General features: G+C 33.1%; 1 protein-coding gene across 10 annotated transcripts in view; it reads left to right on the top strand.

Moving 5' to 3' along the window:
- The window catches only part of gria4a (glutamate receptor, ionotropic, AMPA 4a), an 88,324-nt gene that overhangs the window by 1,781 nt on the left and 65,202 nt on the right, over positions 1 to 21,341 (top strand). For all 10 annotated transcript variants that reach the window (XR_009274385.1, XM_058799779.1, XM_058799778.1 and 7 more), the window contains 2 exons: positions 1,488 to 1,646; positions 20,041 to 20,280. Coding sequence is in view for 9 of the 10 variants with exons in the window: in XM_058799779.1 (XP_058655762.1) it covers positions 1,488 to 1,646; positions 20,041 to 20,280 (399 nt within the window). In the remaining variant the exon portion in view is untranslated. The remainder of the gene's footprint in view (positions 1 to 1,487; positions 1,647 to 20,040; positions 20,281 to 21,341) is intronic.

Genomic DNA, 21,341 nt, shown 5'->3' with positions numbered 1-21,341 from the left:
AACGTCCATCAGAAAGAGAGAAGAATTGGGAGGATGTGATGAAACCGAACGTGACACTGGCCCTGCCAAGTGCAGACACGCATGCTCTGGTGACACCAACAACAAATGCGATCTTCCACACAGATAATTTCCATGATTAAAGGGACAGTTCACCCAAAAATGAGCATTTAACTCACCCTGCATGTTGTTCCAATCCTGACTTGCTTTAATCTGTGGAGCACAAAATGAGATGTTTAGCAGAATGTTCACACTGCTCTACGCTCTTACAAATAATGGTTCTTCAATGGCATCGCTATGAAAATCCCTTTCTGGAAACTTTATTTTTAAAGCAATAGTTCACCCAAAAATTTAAATTTGCTTAACATTTACTCACCCCAAGGGCGTTCAAGACGAGTTTGTTTCTTCATCAGATTTGGCAAAATATAGCAATCCATCAATTTCTCACCAATGGATCCTCTGCAGTGAATGGGTGCCGTCAGAATGAGAGTCCAAACAGCTGATAAAAGCATCACAATAATCTACAAGTAATCCACACCACTCCAGTCCATCAATTAACATCTTGTGAAGTCAAAAGCTGCATATTTATGAGAAATAAATCCATCAAGGCCTTTTCAAACTACAAACTGTTGCTTCTGCCTAAAATACGAGTCCATAGATCATAATAACGCTTCTTCCATTGAAAAGTAGTCTGTTCTGAATCAAGAGAGAAATCTGCACAGATCAAGCACCATTTACAATCCAAAACAGCTCTAAACAAATATGTGAGTGGATTTTGATGTGAGAGACAACAGGAGATGGACTTTTTCACTGGAGGAAGCATTATTATGGATTATGGACTCGTATTTTGGCCAGAAGCAAAAGTTTGAAGTTAAAGCATCTTATAGATGGATTTGAACACACAGCTTTGTCTTCTCCAGATGTTAACTGATGGACTGGAGTGGTGTGGATTATTGTGATGTTTTTATCAGCTGTTTTGTCTCTCATTCCGACGGCACCCATTCACTGCAGAATGCAAAAAACATTGCTGAGCAAGTGAAGGAATGATACATTTCTCCAAATCTGATGAAGAAACAAACTCATCTTACTCTACATGGATGGATGAGTACATGTTCAGCAAATTTCCATTTTTGGGTGAACCATTCCTTGAAGAGTGTATTTTGTACAATAAAAGTGAATGCAGACGAAAGCAAATGAGCTCCTAAAGGACAGAAAATCAGCGTCTTGGAGCTCATTCGCATTTGCATCAAGATTTGACGTTGACAATCAGAGATACATGAGAAGCAATGGCGCTTAGAGTTATTGATGTGCCATATTTGAAAGTAAACGCAAGATTGAGAGTATGATTTATAGTGAAAGAAAAACAGAAAGTCATGCAGATAAATGAACAATTTTCCACTTTAGGGTGAACTATTCCTTTAGGATTCATAAGCACCTCTTTTCTTTCCTCTTTGCAGTCACTTACTCTTTCTTCCTCTCGCTCTTTCCAGGTGGGTTGTTTATAAGAAATACAGATCAAGAATATACAGCTTTCCGGTTGGCCATATTTCTCCACAATACGAGTCCAAATGCCACGGAAGCCCCTTTCAATCTGGTTCCACACGTCGACAACATCGAGACGGCCAACAGCTTTGCTGTCACCAATGCCTGTGAGTGAAAGATGTCAAAAGTTATTTGACACAAAGTCTAAAACTGAATCATGTGTGTTTTGATTAGGTTCTTTTCATTGTTCAGAGTCACATTTGACTTAATGAAGTGGCTTAATTGACTTAATTGATTGGCCTGACATGTCAAATTCTGACTTAACCAATGGAGTGAGTTTGGGGGCGGGACTTTTTGTTTTATGACCAATTGCAGACGAGGTGGGGCATTGGGAGAGTCTCAGAAAGTGTTTCAGTTTGAAAACAGTCATTATTTTTGCTATTCTGTGTGGGGAAATTATACACTGCAGCTTTAAAGAGCAACCTTTTCATTTATTCAGTATGCATATACCTCAACATTAACTCTTGGCCTGCTTTCAGCATGCTTTGATGTGCATCGGTACGTCTCTGGGCTTGTTAGGATGGTTGTCAGCTGATTCATTTTCAGTTGTCTGCGGTTCAAGTCAGAAACAAAAAAGGTTGCAGTTCAGAAATGTTTTCTAAGCAGACACAGACACAAGTGCTTGAGCATTGCAAGAGTATCGCCTGTTTGCATACTGTAAAAACCTCAGCACTCAAGAGGCCATAGAGATTTTAAAACCCTTTTACCAGTTAAGTTCAATTAACACAATCCACTTTAATCTACATGAACATGTGCATTAGATTCCTTTACACATCTGTACTTCAGTGGGAGTCAATGGCACTTTCCTGTATCATTGATTTTGGTGCAGTAACGATCAATATTTGGACAGCAGGCCTCAAACACGTCACTTTGGGTCCCGCTCAGATATTGTACTTCACTGGATGTCAATGAGAGAGTCATAAGCATTGGAAAAAGCATAAAAGCATATTGAGATGAAGCGTATTGGACATTGAGCTTTTAATTAATGTACTGTATTTATGTATTGCCTTTTCAGTATAATGATTGTGTGAGCTTTGAAATGGTCTGGCTTGGAGACTATATTGTTCAGATCTGCTCTCTTGACTACTGGCATATGTAAATATTGCAAAACAGATCCAACACTGGTCAATTATTTAAATTTAATTAGTGGATGTGCAGTTTTAAAGAAGAAAGATTAAGCAAATATTATGACTTCTGCGGCATCAGATTTCAGCAGTTTTATTTTAGTATTATTTGTACACTATTATAGTTTATATTAATATTTTTAATTAGCTTTTTGTTAATTTTAATTTAATTAATTAATTTATTTTTTGTAATTGTGTTATGTGTTTTTGTCAATTTTATTATCATTATCATTATTCAGTATTATTACATTTAATTATAATTACTATTATTTATTTATTACTGTTTAGGTTTATATTTAAGTTTTAATTCATATTTATTTCTAGTTTGTAATTTTGATTTCATGATTTTCAGCTTGATCTATTGATTTTTAATTTAATGACAATAACCTTGGCTTAAAATGGTGGTGAAACTGAGAAAGCACCAACTCTTTTCTTCCATATTGTTACATACATCCGAGTGTAACAGATTATCAACAAAGACAAAATGTGGGGCGGGTACACGTGGCACTCAAAAGTGGATGAAGGGGCGGGGTTTAACCTGACTAAATTATCAGAGAAGTCCTACATGAGTCACCAGAAAGAAGTCTGTCATTTTCACCAAAATGTCCAGTTATGACATTTCAATTCGATATTACAAAACATTTTTAAAAATAAAACATGCACAAGCGATCAAAATAAGATTGATAACATGCATTTAAAAAACAGATAGGATGAATTTTCATTTCATGCCACTTCAAAGAAACCAGAGACCAAAATACGGAACTAAAGAGCCAATAATGAAACATAAAGAATCTCAAAACACTCAAAATAAAAAGGTACTAAAGCTGTCACTGGGGTGGTTCCCTTGCAAAAGGAACTAATATGTACCGTTTAGGTACTAATATGTAAACTTTAGGAAATAAAATGTATCTTTAAGATGCCCAAATGCACACTTTAGGGGTAAATAAAGCACAAAGGTGGACCATCCCAGTGACAGCTTTTGGACCTTTTTCTTTCTGAGAATAAAGAATCTTCAAGCAACTCAAGCCTAAACAGCCAAGAATGGCTCTTGATAAGAACTTAAGGAACCGCTGAAGAACCTCTATGAGCAAAAGTCAGACAGGGACCAACCGAGACGAGTCAATCCCAGTTTAACCTCTCTCCCGCTGGGCACCAACCTCTCGCACTCCTGCTCACCGGATGCCCAGCCTGAGTCTGCAGAATCCACTGCTGTCCTGATGCAGCAGTGTGTGTGTGTGTGTTATCTCTGCCCTGGCTGCCTTCCAGCTCTTTTAGCCCTCATCAGCTGCGGAATACTGACAGCTTTGGGAATGAGGTGTGTGTGTGTGTGTGTGTGTGTGTGTGTGTGAGATAGATGGAGGGAAAGAGGGAGAGAGGTGAAGTTAATCGTTTCCTGCTCGTCTCCTCAGGCTGCAGGAGAGAATAAGGAGTGGAAAGGGTTTTCTCTTTTATCCTAACACACCTTTATCTGAGCGTTTAAAAGCAGCGAGCAAAATCAATCTCTGAATGAGTTTCAGCTGAAAGAGGGAACGCGTGATGAATGGAATCAGGAGATGGAGGGATTTATTTAATGAAAGGGGAGGAATGAAGAAATTACAGGAATGATATGTTGTCAAATGCAGGGGACAGAAGGAGAAACGGAGGGAATGAGAGGGAGGAGATAAAAGAGATACAGGAGAGAGAGAGATAAATGGATGGGTGTGTCGTGACCTTTGTGCAGCAGTAAATGTTTAGAGCACATACTGAGAGAGAGAGAGAGAGAGAGAAAGAGAAAGATGAAGAAAATAAAAGATAAAAACAGAAGCAACAGACTGATGGAAAGAAAGAAAGAAAGAAAGAAAGAATGACTTGGATGGATGAATGAATGAAAATGGAAAATGGACAGACGGACGAACAGGCAGAATGACAAAGATACAACGACAGAGATAGAAACAATAGAACAAACAAATGATAGAAATAATAAATGACGGATAAAATGAACAATAAAATGAAAGACAGACAGAAAGATAGATAGATAGAGAGAGAGGTGGAATGAACAATGGCATGAATGACAGAATGAACGATAGACAGAACAAATAATGGAATGATTGATTGATTGATGGAATGAACAAATGAACAATAGAACGAATGATAGAACAAACGTTATAATGAATGCATGAAAAATAGAACGAACGTTAGAATGAACTTTAGAATGAATGAACAAAAAATAGAATGAATGATAGAACTAACATTAGAATGAACGAAAGAAAAAGAACAAATGATAGAATGAACGTTAGAATTAACGAATTAATGATATAACGAATGTTAGAATTAATGAACGAAAAATAGAATGAATGATAGAATGGACATTAGAATGAATGAAAGAAAAATAGAAAAAATGAGAATGAATGTTAAAATGAATGAATGAAAAAGAACAAATGATAGAATGAACGCTAATGAACGTTAGAATGACAGAACAGTGATGACAGTTAGAATTAATGAATGAAAAACAGAATGAATGATAGAATGAACGATAGAATGAATGATAGATGCTATGAACGAATGACAGAATGAATGAACAAATGATAGACAGACAGATGATATAATGAACTATAGGATGAATAAACTAATGAATGAAAGTATATCTGTACGTCTCTCTATCTGTCTGTCTGTCTATCTATCTATCTATCTATCTATCTATCTATCTATCTATCTATCTATCTATCTATCATCTATCTATCTATCTATCTATCTATCTATCTATCTATCTATCTATCTATCTATCTGTCTGTCTGTCTGTCTGTCTGTCTATCTATCTATCTATCTATCTATCTATCTATCTATCTATCGTATGTTAATGTCATGTTGTTCATTTGTGGTGCTTCAGTTTAATTGGGTTAATCAGAGTTCAGTCTGCTCTGTCATTCACACACACACACACACACACACACACATTGGGTTTCCATGTTTTATGGGGACCCTGCATAGGCGTAATGGTTTTTATACTGAACAAACTGTATTTTCTATTGCCCTACACCTAAACCTACCCCTTACAGGAAACATTCTGCATGTTTAGATTTTCAAAAAACTTCATTCTGTATGATTTAAAAACTTGTCCCCACAAGGACAAGGCTTTCGGATTTTGCCATAACTTATGGTTTACCAGGACCACACACACGCGCGTGCGCAGGTCGCAACAGGACTAATTTTAAATAAAATCAAGCTTCATGACGCTTGTGAGGATCTTTTGTCAGGGAATCATCATCATCATCATCTCAACAAGGCATCACAAACATCCAATAATCCACCACAACACACACATGCACATGATCTGGAGCCGTGTGTGTGTGGGCTGCTGAATCACACAGCCAGGAGCTTCAGTCTCTCACTGAATGATGTGTGTTTGCTCTCTAGTCGAGTGAGTAATGCATGAACCTGTCTGTGACCTGTGCTCTGTGTGTGTGTGTGTGTGTGTGTGTGCATGTGTGTGTGTGTGTGTGTGTGTGTAAATGTTTATCCATGTGTTGCTGGATCTTGATGTCTTAAGATGGTTCAGTGAATCTCTTTACTGACTCATTCATTTATTCACCCGCAGCGATTGTCTCAATGTTGCATCAGAACGTGTGTTTGTGTTTCTGTCATTCATGACAGAAAATATCATTTATCATGAAGACAGACAGCACAAGCACATTTTACATGCAATCACTTGACAAAAAAGGTAAAAATGATAAAACAGTAGATGTAGTAGTGTGGAAAATGTAGATAAAAAGTGTTACATGCAACACATTCATTTTAGTGCGTCCGAACTGATTGCACTGTGTATAATCATTTTCTATTCTTAACTGTTTTAAATTCTTTTTAAATCAATTTTTATATCATTTTTTGTTTTTATTGTTGTGATTATTATTTTTTAATTCCTTGTGATTATTATTATTTTTAATGACTATTTCACTTCCTTTTATGTAAAGCACTTTGAATTACCACTGTGTATGAAATGTGCTATATAAATAAACTTGCCTTGCCTAGTGGAATTAAAATGCATATTTTAACTAGCCAAATTTCCAAAACACATGGCGACATAAACAGTCTTTGATCATTTTCCTGAATTCAAAAAATTCTGAGAAACATGAATGATTAATTCACCTCCTGAGATGCAAGTCATTAATTTGACAGACGCAAAATGAATGAATCATTCATGAACGAACCATCTCTAAAGTCCAGTAAAAATCACAAAAAAAGCAGCTCCATTCAATTCAATTAATCTACAGAATGATCTAAAATGCATGACCATTCTTTTTAAAGTTTATTTCTTTTATAATGTTTTATACTACAGAATTTGATTCATAATCACATACAAATGGATTCAATCTGTGACGAAAAAAAAATGGATTGGTTGTTAATCTTAACTAAAACAAAAAACTGTTAAAATTAGTTTTCGGTCATTTAAATGAGGGTGAAATCAAATAAAATATAAATATTAGACACCTTAGTAAACAAACAAAACAAAAATTAGAATTTTTGCCATGGCAACTAATTGAATTATATACTGTAAGTTTAAGTTGAAGCATTTAAATGACTAAATCTAAAACTGAAATATAAAAAAATAGAGGTATTAATATTTTTCTTTTCAGTAAATGAAATAGAGCTTAAATAAAATATTAATATTAGATGAAAACAAGAACTTAACAAAAAATCATAAAATAAAATAAAATTAGAAATGATACCTTGGCAGCTAACTGAAATAAATAAGTTTCAGTTAAGTTTAAGTACTAAAATTACTAAACCTAAAAATGACATAAAAATAAACTAAAGCTATGAAGAAATATTTGTAAAAACTATTACAATCTTTTTTGGTGTTTGGTAATTGGTAATTGATATAAAGCTTCATTAAAATGAAATATGAATATTGGATGAAAAACACAAATAAAAAACAAACAAAAATTTAGAAATGTTGCCTTGGCAACTAAATTAAATAAGTTGAAGTTGAAGTACTAACATAACTAAAACTAAAACTGAAAAGAAAAATTAAAGCTATGAAGAAATATTTTTAAAAACGTTTTATTGAAATAAAACTTAAATAAAATAAAATCTAAATATTGGATGTAAAAGCAAACTTAAAAAAATACAAACAAATTTAGAAATGTTTCCTTGGAAACTAAATAAGTTGAAATACTAAAATGACTAAAACTAAAACTGAACTGAAAATGAATTAAAGCTATGAGGAAATATTTTTTAAAACTATTAAAATTATTGTCAGTAATTGAAATAAAGCTTAAATAAAATATACATTTTAGATGAAAAACACAAACTTAAAAAGCATACAAAAATTTGAAATGTTGCCCTGGAAACTAACTAAAATAATTAAGTTGAAGTACTAAAATTAAAACGGAAATAAAATAAATCTATGAAGAAATATTTTTAAAAACTAATAATAATGAAAAAAGCACATAACAAAATTACTAAATCTTAAATTAAAATTAAAATGAAAAGTTAAAATTTCAAAGAAAAACTATTTCTATAATAGTAACTTCGAAAATGACACATTTCTATGCGGTTTAAAATCAGATCAAACAAATCTAAACATCAAATCAAAAATGATTTTTGCTGATCAGAGTCAGCCTATAACAACTAAATGTATTTGAGTCAGATACAGCAACAAAGCCCGTCTGAACAAAGCTGAAGTCTCATAGCAGTCTGATGGTTATGACAGCCATTACACAGAATGAAGGAGAGAGTTAGTGTATAAAGGTCATCGCTGTGGGTCCCTTTGAATGGCACTTAGATAAATGCTCATCAATATTAACTATCCCACAATCCCTTCACGGCTCTGTCTCCTTCTGCCTGCCTCTCTCTATTTCCCATAACTCGTCAATGAGGCTCCAGACCCAGAGGTCGACCCCTGCTGTGACCCTTCCTCACACACACATGCACACGGGCATGCACGCGCACACACACACACACACACACACACACACGCACGCACACATGCACACACACACGCACGCACACACGCACACACACTACGGCGCTGAATGGCAGATGATAATGACGAGTCTCTATTTTTAGTGCTGAACTTTCCTTTAATTGAGCCTCAGTCAGGGGTGTGTGCAGGTGCTCATGTTGTTTCTGTGTCTTATGTCAAAGTTCATTCCTTAAGATCAGATGTTTTCTATATTATATGTACCTGCAGCCAATCAAATGACACTTTCAGGTTTTCTGTGTGAATATTTTGGGGTCTAAAAGGAATCCATTCCAGCTGGGATAGTATGTTTACTGATTTCATTCAGTTTACCAACATTCATTATTCATTAATCATTATCATCATTAATTATTCAGAGTACCTGAAGAAAACAGCAAGGATTTAGACAAGTGAATCTCACGAAAACACATCCAGGTTGTATTTCACCATTAAAAAATAAATAAATAAATTATATTTTATAGTTTGTTTTTACTCACTGTAATGCATCCAGATTTTGTGTAATTCTCATTATCTTTATATTTAAGTATAACTTTTTCCAAAATAACATTTTAAGAAATAAAAATATTATTTCTAATAGTACTTTTTAAAAACATTATTTAATTTAAAATGTATGTAATTGTACATAAGTTGTAATACTTCACAAGTTAAATAAATAGATAAATATAACTTTTCTCAAATAACATTTTAAGAAATAATAGCATTCCTTAAATTGTTGTTTTACAATTACTTAATAGGAAATTCATGTAACTATGCATAACTTGTAATACTTAACAATTTAAATAAATACATAATAGTTGAATTTATATTTATATATAACTTTTTAAATAACTCAAAGAAATAACATAACAACAACAATAAAATATTATATTTTTAATTATTTAATTGAAACTGTAATTTTGCATACGTTAATACTTAACTGAAATAAATAGATAAATAGTTGTATTTATATTTATATATAACTAAAAATAACTAAGAAATAATATTATTTTTAATAAAGTGTTTTTAAAAAATATTTAATTAAAATGTATGTAATTGTACGTAAGTTGCAATACTACACAAGTTAAATAAATAGATACATATTTATATTTATACATAACTTTGTCAAAATAACATTATCAATAATAATAATATTATTATTATTTAAATAGCCTATTACATTTATTAATTTTAAAATGTATGTAATTGTACATAAGTTATACTTCACGATTTAAATAGTTACAGAGAGAGAGAATTATGAACATTTCTAATAAACTGTCTGGATGCATTATAGTAATGTGAATTTAGGAGGAAATGAGCTTAATTGTCATGAAAATATTGTTAAAAAAATTTAAAATCTTAATAAGTTCTTTATGCGGGATACAATTTAATAGATCTAGAAATGTGATTTGACTGTCATTGGTTTGACTGACAGATGGAAACACGCGCACAGATGCAGCAGCCTGCAGCAATCAGGTACAGAGCTTGAACCTGTGTCTCTGCCATCTGTGTGTGTGTGTGTGTGTGTCTATGAGAGAGTGCATGTATATACTTGGTTACCTTGGCAACAAATAATGGCTGATTTGCTGCAACAGAAATAGTTTGATGATTCATTCTGTCGGAAACCAATCAGAAGAGAGCTTTCTCTGTAACAAACACACACACAGACACACACACAGACACACACACACACACACACACACACACAAGACATATTCGGTTAAATACATGGTCAGAAAATCAGTACTAAACACTTAATCAGTCACAGAGTTTTGAGATGAACAGAAAACAAAGCATTTGTGTCTAACAATCTACTTCAGGCCAAATCTAAACCATCTGTGTGAAAATTTAATTAAGCAATAAAACAAGAGTTTGTGCTACTGTGTATTCACTCTCATTGAGTTATAAGCCACTGTATTAATACTTTCTGCTTTCTTTATGCATTTTATTTCTCTCTCTCTATGTGTGTCCATCTGTCTCTCACTCCATGGCAATAAAAAGCTTATTCCATTAATGGAAACAACTTTATTGGCAGTCATGGTAAAGCCCCGTTGCCATGGTCCACCCTTGACTGACAGCTGCGTTGTCATGGTAACCAAAACAGCAAGTCACTTTGCTGAAAGTGGGCTGATCATGACTTCTTACTGAGCAGAAAGTGTGTGTGTGTGTGTGTGTGTGTGCGCATTTAAGAACAGAGCAGACGTTACAACAGTGGCTGTATTTTCAGATCTAAAACAAGACCGAGTTGATTCACTTGGGGAAACACACATACTATTTTTGCAGTATATGCTGTAGACAAAATCAATTTTTTTCTGCATGCAAATTGCATTTACTAACTGTAACCAATAACATTTCCAGAGTGATAAATTAACTAGAAATGCTATTAAGATTCTGGTCACACTGTACAATTAACATTAATTAATGCATTTACTAATAATGAGCAATACATTTGTTGCTATATTTATTAATCTTTGTTAATATTAAAAATTGGTAGGATATACTCTATATAAATAACTTTAAAATTTGGTAGGATTTACTTTTAAATATTTTTCACTCAGAAATTGCTAGTAAATTTCAGAAATGACTACAAAGAAATGCATTGAATTAAATGTGAAATTTAGAAAGACAGATAGTATTTTCTTCTAAAACATATTTCAATAATTATTTACTTTTTTTTACAGCAACAAAATCATTTTTTACAGTGTAATAAAAATATAGCTATTTATTGTTAGTTTATGTTCTTGTTTTTGCCACAGGATAAAAAATAAAAAAGGTAATTGCATATTTTTATCTCATAATTAACACTTTTTTTAACACATGTAAATTCATAATTAATATTTAAAAACAAAAATTATTATACGTAAACTCAGAATTCATAGAAAAAGTAAAAATGTTGAAATTGTGAGGAAAAAAGTCAGAAATATGAGATATTTTTATTTATTATTTTTATTTATTATTTTTTAAACAAGCTTCCATAATATACAGATACAATGTAGTGAATGTTGAAATTAACATGAACTAAGATTAATGAATGATTTATGAGTATTTTTCATTGTACATGTTAACTAATTGAACCTTTATTCTAAAGTGTTACCAAGATTTTTAACATACTGCCAATATTTTACACAAAACTTATTAAAGAAAGCCTGAAAGTGTATCATTGCATACTGCATACTATTTCAAACAATATTTTTTAACTGCTTGTATTTCATTTCAGACATAACCACACACTATATCACATATCAGTCCATTGTGTTATATATAAACATTACAAACATGTGTACATGAGCAGATCGTTTCTGTTTAGGTTAAAACAGATTCTTTAACCGGTGGGTCCCGAACCAACAAGAAGTCACAGGTCTGTTCTAATAGGGAACAACAATGCTAAATAAATAAATAATAAAACACAATTAACCATATAATTGTGCATCATAAAGACAGCTAAATAAATACGCCTGTAAACTTTTAAAAGGGAGGATGACAAAATTGGCATGAATTTATCTGTCACTAGCTTATTAGACGGATGAGAACTATAATATTGCTTCAGCACATATATTTATTTAAATATATATTATAAAATGTGAACTATATATTGACATTATTTTTAATATAAAAAAAAATAATTTATATAAAATATATCAAACACTATATATATATATATATATATATATATATATGCATATGTCTATATATATATGTGTGTGTGTGTGTGTGTGTGTGTGTGATTATTATTATTACAGTTTAAAATAATAATTCTGGTATGATAAATAATTCATGGTGTCCAGAATAAAATCTGTGTCCTAGAGCCAAAGTAGTGTATCGTGAGGTCAGCTGGTCTTCTCTCTTTCATACAGTCTCTCCATGGAGTGATGTGTGTTTGGGTAAATGGTAAATCAATCTGTTTGTGACCTGTAGACCCAGCGGCTACTCCAGCCTCTCTCTCTTCCTCTGTGTTCCTGATTAATAGCTCTGTTTCTATTAGAGTCCCATAGTGATTTTATTAAAGTTAACTGTGTTTAGAGTGCACGACAGAATCCATTAGCCCACACACGCACACGCACGTCTCGTTTGCTATCCTTGTGGGGACTCTCCATAGGCGTAATGGTTTTTCTACTGTACAGACCGTATATTCTATCGTCCTACACCAACCCTACACCTAAACCTACCCCTTACAGTAAACTTTCTGCATTTTTAGATTTTCAAAAAACTTAATTCTGTGTGATTTATTAGCTTGTTTACCCGTGGAGACCTCAATTTAGGTCCCCACCATGACACGAGTCCCCATGAGTCTGTGTGTATTCAGGTTTAAGTCCCCACCTGAATAGAAACACATGTACACACACACACACACACACACACACACACACCTGTTATATGAGGTCATAACACCGCAGTGATGATGTCACATACAGCTGAAGGATAGAGACGCTCCAATCGATCAATCACTGCTTATTAACAATAACAAATCACACTTACCTTGCAGAGTAAGACAGATGTTTTGATGCACTTTAAAACCTGATAAGTTAAGAATACTCAAAACATTTGAGGAAACTTATTGCCTCAAAACATTTGAGTAAACAAGCTCATTTTTTTTTTAAAGTTAGTAGAGCTTAAAATTTTTATGACAAGTGTCATGGGAGCCAAGCCTCGCTTCCATAATCCTACCCTACTCTTCACAATAACAATTATATACAACTTGCTTCCATAAACATCACATTCATCCAGATCTTTCTCTTTTCATTCATATCTAGGTGCTGGTTAGCAAAAGCATACCAACACATACTGAAGTAGCTAGTTAACAAAAAGACTCTCACTACACTTGCATGTAAATAGTCAAACAACATGCAGTAGTCTTAATATTTTGCTGTCCATCCTAAATCTAACCAAAGGCTCTACTTTTCACCACAATGGTAACACTACAAAACCAACATAACATGTAAATCCGAACATAACACAACATTTAAGTACTAACTTCTGTCTCTCTCTGTTAATGTTGCGCAAAAACACACAAAATAACACTTAATTTCAACATTTGTTTTCCTTGTTGTCTGATGCAAAGCATGCTGGGAACTAGCAAACTCAATCATTTTAAGTTGACATTACTATAACTACATTTTGAGTTTACAGAACTTTCATTATTACTTGAGTGAAACTAACTCATTTCATTTCATTCATTTCACTGTTCGGTTTTACAGCGTGGCAAATCACTTCATGTTGTTTATTCAAGAGCTGAAAATAAATAAGATAGATAGATAGATAGATAGATAGATAGATAGATAGATAGATAGATAGATAGATAGATAGATAGATAGATAGATAGATAGATAGATAGATAGATAGATAGATAGATAGATAGATAGATAGAACGATAAACGATAGATAGAACGATAAACGATAGATAGAACGATAGATAGATAGATAGATAGATAGATAGATAGATAGATAGATAGATAGATAGATAGATAGATAGATAGATAGATAGATAGATAGATAGATAGATAGATAGATAGATAGATAGATAGATAGAGTGATAGAGTGATAGAACGATAAACGATAGATAGAACGATAGATAGATAGAACGATAGATAGAACGATAGATAGATAGATAGATAGATAGATAGATAGATAGATAGATAGATAGATAGATAGATAGATAGATAGATAGATAGATAGATAGATAGATAGATAGATAGATAGATAGATAGATAGATAGATGTATATTTTAATAATATTTTACATTACTGCTTTTACTGTATTTTTCATAAAATTTTGATCAGAGACTTCTTTCAAAACCTTTAAAAATATCCAAGCTTCTGAATATAATATCATTACATAAAAATGATTATTATTATAACATACCATGGTCCTAATAAAAAATAATGAAAATTTATATTTTTTATTATATATTCAGAAATAAATAAACAAATAAAATACAGTGAAAATAGTAATAGTATAATTAAAATTTAAAATAAGTGTTTTGTGAATATATAGTAAAATGTAATTTATTTCTGTGATGCAAAGCTGAATTTTCAGCATCATTACTCCAGTCTTCAGTGTCACATGATCTTCAAAAATCATTCTAATATACTGATTTGCTACTCAAGAAACATTTCTGATTATTATCAATGTTGAAAACAGTTAATATTTTTGTGGAAACTGTGATGCATTTTATTTTTCAGGATTCTGTGATCAACAGAAAGTTCAAAAGAACAGCATTTATTTGAAGTAGAAATCTTTGTAACACTATAAATGTCTTTACTGTCACTTCCGATCAATTTAATGCGTCCTTGCTGAATAAAAGTAGTCATTTCTTTCAAAAATAATACATAAATTGGTACTGTATGGTAGAAGCATGTTAATGTCAAAATGACATGCAAAGAGCAATTTTAACACTTGCTTCCTTTCTATTTGGCATCACACTATGTAGCTCCACCCACGATGGAATTTCATTGGTCGCCACTTCACATAGCAGTGCATTCTGATTGGCTGTGAATTTCATCACTTTGCAGTTTGCACAGTAGTTCATGGGAAAAGAACAATCAGATTTGTGCAGCTGGTTAGGACATGCTGTCAGTGTAAGGAAAGGGGAAGCTGGAATAGTTGAATGAATATAAATGGAGAGTCAACACAGTTGAGCTCAATTATTTCTATGGCTAAAGGTGATTTCAAACATTCATCAGAATATGAAAGACTGATAACGTAACGTAAGTGTGTGAGCGTGGGCTGACTAAAGGTCAGGTCGACTGGTATGTTAAATTTAGACGGTTTAACAGAGTCACATCAGTGTTAGAGCTGACTGCACCGCGTTTTCATCACACCCCTGAAGCTTGTTAAAAACAGCACACACAGACACAGACACACACACACACACACACACACACACTCTCTTAAAGACATGAGCCTCAGACACCTCAAGGCTGTGTTAAAAAAGATCCGCTCTTCTCTTTCCCCACAGGACAAGCGACTAGAACAGTCACCGAACACAAGAGTGTAAAAACGGCCTCTTTTAACACAGAAACAGAGACATCTCTGATGCTACTGAAGTCGACATGAAACACTTTTCACAACTCATTTCACACTGACGTAATTCTGAGAGAAACGAGACATGCAATAAGAGGAAAAATGTAGGAAAAGACTTGATTCTGTCTATCAGAAATGGATGTGATTTTAAAAAGTTAGCATTATTAGGAAAATAGTGTCTGATTGAATAAGTTGGGAAATGTAAGAAGGCTGATTATGGTTTTAAGATTGTTTGAAAGATGGAGCAAGTTATTACAACTAAAACTGGTGATATTAAAATAAAAGCTAATTAATAATAATTTTAACAACAGATTATGAAAACATCAGTTATTCTAATTAAGATTATTTTGTATTGTTTATTAATATTGTGAATGTTTTTATTTTCATATTTTAGTTATTTTATATTTTAGTATTCTATTTTACATTTTTGTGTTTTTTATTTTTCTATTTTAATGTTAATGTTGGTTAAAAAGTTTTAGTAGTATATATATAATCTTAAATTGTTTGTTGTATATTTTAATCATTTCAAATTTTTATGGTTTTAGTTTTAATTAGTTTTAGTTAACTTCAATGAAAGTTGTAGTCAGTAATGTAATCCAGGTCACTTTTTTAGGGATTGTATTCTGAAAAACCCACAGACTTTCAGTTTATATACATGACATTTACAAGGCCATTCTATATTGTGAATATTCAAAGCTAAATGATATGACACACAGTAGAATATTTAGGGGACAAAAGAATTAAGGAGAATAAATAAATTATGAATGATGAATTATGAAATTGACTGCCGTTGTGTGAATAATCTGTAATTATGTAATCCAAAAAGTAACTGTAATCTGCATTTTAAAACAATACATTCTAATTACAAGTACTCCATTTTTGGAATCTGATTACATAATCCAGATTACATGTAATCAGTTATATTTTACACACACACCTGTTGGTATTTGTGGTTTACGGGGACTCTCCATAGGTGTAATGGTTTTTATACTGTACTTACTGTATGTGCTATTGCCCTACGCCAACCCTACACCTAAACCTACCCCTTACAGTAGACTGTCTGCATTTTTAGTAAAGAAAAAAAAAACACCATTTAGTATGTTTTTTAAGCCTTTTGAATTACGGGGACATAGGCAGTGTCCTCATAAACCACCTTCAAATTGTAATACCTCTGTCATACCCATGTCATTATACAAATTTGTGTCCCCGTAAACCACAAAAACCAGTACACACACACACACACACACACTCTCACAGACATGTACATGTATATACACTCTAAAAATTATATATATATATATATAGCTTCTTTCAGCTTTTTTAGCAAGGCAGTGGTCGTCTTGGAGGTGTGTTTGGGGTGGTTATCATGTTGGAATACTGCCCTGCGGCCCAGTCTCCGAAGGGAGGGGATCATGCTCTGCTTCAGTATGTCACAGTACATGTTGGCATTCATGGTTCCCTCAATGAACTGTAGCTCCCCAGTGCCGGCAGCACTCATGCAGCCCCAAACCATGACACTCCCACCACCATGCTTGACTGTAGGCAAGACACACTTGTCTTTGTACTCCTCACCTGGTTGCCGCCACACACGCTTGACACCATCTGAAACCAAATAAGTTTATCTTGGTCTCATCAGACCACAGGACATGGTTCCAGTAATCCATGTCCTTAGTCTGCTTGTCTTCAGCAATCTGTTTGCGGGCTTTCTTGTGCATCATCTTTAGAAGAGGCTTCCTTCTGGGACGACAGCCATGCAGACCAATTTGATGCAGTGTGCGGCGTATGGTCTGAGCACTGACAGGCTGACCCCCCAACCCCTTCAACCTCTGCAGCAATGCTGGCAGCACTCATACGTCTATTTCCCAAACACAACCTCTGGATATGACGCTGAGCACGTGCACTCAACTTCTTTGGTCGACCATGGTGAGACCTGTTCTGAGTGGAACCTGTCCTGTTAAACCGCTGTATGGTCTTGGCCACTGTGCTGCAGCTCAGTTTCAGAGTCTTGGCAATCTTCTTATAGTCTACGCCATCTTTATGTAGAGAAACAATTCTTTTTTTCAGATCCTCAGAGTTCTTTGCCATGAGGTGCCATGTTGAACTTCCAGTGACCAGTATGAGAGAGTGAAAACGATAACACCAAATTTAACACACCTGCTCCCCATTCACACCTGAGACCTTGTAACATTAACGAGTCACATGACACCGGGGAGAGAAAATGGCTAATTGGGCCCGATTTGGACATTTTCACTTAGGGGTGTACTCACTTTTGTGGCCAGCGGTTTAGACATTAATGGCTGTGTGTTGAGTTATTTTGAGGGGACAGCAAATTTACACTGTTATACAAGCTGTGCACTCACTACTTTACATTGTAGCAAAGTGTCATTTCTTCAGTGTTGTCACATGAAAAGATATAATAAAATATTTACAAAAATGTGAGGGGTGTACTCACTTCTGTGAGATACTGTATATATATATATATATATATATATATATATATATATATATACAAACACACATACATATAATATTTATTTATATTTTCATGTCAAGTCTTACTTTATAATGATACATTTTCACAATGTTATATCAAATTACAGTAACTTCCTATACCTCTCCAACAACTTTTTTGTGAGAGCGGGGAAATAATATTAACCAAGATACCTGTGCAAAACTCACCGGCAGGTGTTGTAAGTAGTTGCTAAGGTGTCGTTGTTAACATGTTGCTAGGCAGTGGCTCGCATCCCTCTTTCACTGTAAGTCTGTGGGTTTTTCAGTAAATAAACTATCATTCCTCCTCCATACCTTCCTCTATGATCCGTCCATCCCAATTGTCACAGCAGTTTTACTAACTGTCTCCTGTATCTCCATGGCGACTGATATTCTGAGTAGAGAGTGGTGTTCAGTCTATAAATAACCGGACAGACGGTTCATCCCAGCATTAATTGGTCTGTCGATGAATCAGACAGTAAATGATGATGGAGGATCAGCATATGACAGCACAAACTCTGATTATATATACTCAACAATAAATACTCAACAGGTCCTGTGAAACAGATAGATGGATGCTTTTCACACAGATATTCATCTTTTTATCAACATTTTACAAACTCACCCATACAGTGCATTAGAAGAAATTGAGTTTCCGAGAAAGAGTGTTATGACAGAAACACCTGAGTGATAAATAAAAGAGAAGCACAGGAACAGACTGTTTGATCCTACAGTGAAAACTAGAGTATGTCATTCATAGAAAGTGACAGAAAATGCAACGTTATAAACTTACATCAAAGAAGCGACAAACTCTGTGTGTGTGTGTGTGTGTGTGTGACGCCTTTGAAGATTAAACACTGACTACTGAAATCTCTCTCTTTCACTCGCGCTCAGCAAAACATGGAAAAATGTGTTTATTATTGAACTTCAAACTCACAAAAACCTGTCATGAACATATTCATATTTCAAAATAAAAAAGTTCATAATAAAGTTCATAAAATATTCATTCATAAGAAGAAGAAGAAGACGAAGAAGAAGAAAATATACTTTGTATGAAGACAATTATCCTATTATAAGGATATTATTAAGGCTTCTGGCATTTCATCAATATTTATTTATTTCAATATTTCAATAATAATGCAATGTAATAAAAAAAAAAAATATATATATATACATATATATGTATACACACACACACACACACACACACACACACACACACACACACACACATACATGTGTTAAAATAAATTAGAAATAAATTATTATATGAAACAATAATAATATAATACATATTAATTTATTAATAATTATATAAATATAAAATTATTTTTATAAAATATAAATTTTATAAAATAAAAAATATTAATAATTATTATTATTATTACAGTATTATCATAATAGAACTTTTGTAAAATGTTATTTATTCCTGTGATGGCAAAGCTGAAATATTAATTAATCATTCATTCATTTTAAATTTCTAAGTATTTGTTGTCAATTCTGTATGTATTGAAAAGTCTTAAATTTATGCAGGTACTGTATGTATCAAATGCAGTGTTTTTATATTGCATATTATAAAATGTTATATATAGTATAAACAGATTTTTATATATTTTATAAAACTAATGATAATGCAATGAGAATCATCACTAAGAATAATTAGTTACCACCTGGATGAATTACAGTAATAAAAATTTGGAGGGGAAATATCGTCATGACAAAAATCTCTCAATGCAAAAAAAAAAAATATATAATGCTGATTTTTATGTATTTATTTATTTTTCCCATTATTTGCATTTCTTTTAATTGTGGGGTGAAATTGACTTGTTGGTGGTGTTGTTTATGTTTTCTTCTCATTCTTTACTGTGTTATGCAGTATATATTTTTGTGCAGTTACCGTATATGATACTGAACTCTCTCTCTCTGTCTCAGTTTGTTCGCAGTATTCGCGAGGAGTCTTTGCTATCTTCGGCCTGTACGATAAGCGCTCAGTGCACACTCTGACGTCCTTCTGCAGTGCGCTGCACATCTCTCTGGTGACGCCCAGTTTCCCCGCCGAGGGTGAGACGCAGTTCGTGCTTCAGCTGCGGCCGTCCATCCGCGGCGCGTTACTGAGCCTCCTGGACCATTACGACTGGAGCCGCTTCGTCTTCCTGTACGACACCGACAGAGGTCAGGAACACACACTCATACACACACACACACACAGATCATGATAACATCAGTGTTATTTGATGTTATATATTTGAATTATTTAATATTTTTATATTTAATTTTTTTTTATTTTTGTTAAATTTTTTCTATTTTCTATTTAGTTTAAGTTTTAATAATTTTAATTAATGTGATTTTGTTGTGTTTTTTCTCACTTTTTTTTTATAGGATTTACTTCAAAACAGGTTTCACTCTAGCAAATTGCTAGGAATTTGCACAAACAATCACAAATTAACATGAATTTCTGACATAGAAACACTGAAAATAGTATTTTCTTGTAAACACTCCAATTATCTTTTTTATTTACTATATATACACAACATATATAATATAGCATCTGCAACTTACTAAAATAAAATAAGATTAAGTTGTTTTTGTATCTTTTATTTCATTTAAAATATTTATGGTTTTAAATTTTCATTAGTTTTAGTTCACGTTAGTGAAAACTGTAGTCAATGGAATCTAGATTACTCATTTTAGGTAAAGCATTCTGACTACTTTTGGATTACTTTTAGATTACTTTTGCCTGTTGAGTTACTAAACTCGACAGGCCTTGATTATCACACATGAAGAACCATTTTTGGGTTATTTAAAAGCTTTCTGGTGTCTCGGTTTAATGATCTGTTTGGCCTGACTTGTCAACTTCTGACCAATCTTTGTAGACAGCGCAGAGATGAATGAGCAGTAGCAGTTTTACGGAAACCTTTAGGGAAGGATCAGTAATTCTGCAGTTCGGTTTGCTGTACAATTCAAATTTAAACCATTTTAGACAGAAAAGTGAGCAAATAGCCATGACAGAAACAGATTTAATATTAAGAGTTTGAAAAACTTAAAAATATACCTTGTGTTTGCGTATGATGCAAGGTCAATAAGAACATTTTTTAACGTTAATCCCACTGAAATATCCAGCATGCGTAGGGAAAAACTGAATGAAGAGACTAATTTAAATGATGTTACACATTCAGGGTTATTCTTGTTGACGAAAACTTTTTTGTTAATTGAAATAAAATAAAAAATAAAAA

Source organism: Onychostoma macrolepis, chromosome 15, assembly GCF_012432095.1.
Source record: "Onychostoma macrolepis isolate SWU-2019 chromosome 15, ASM1243209v1, whole genome shotgun sequence".
Taxonomy (NCBI): Eukaryota; Metazoa; Chordata; class Actinopteri; order Cypriniformes; family Cyprinidae; genus Onychostoma; species Onychostoma macrolepis.
Note: the sequence above shows the minus strand (reverse complement) of the source record. Positions and strands in the feature narration are given on the sequence as shown.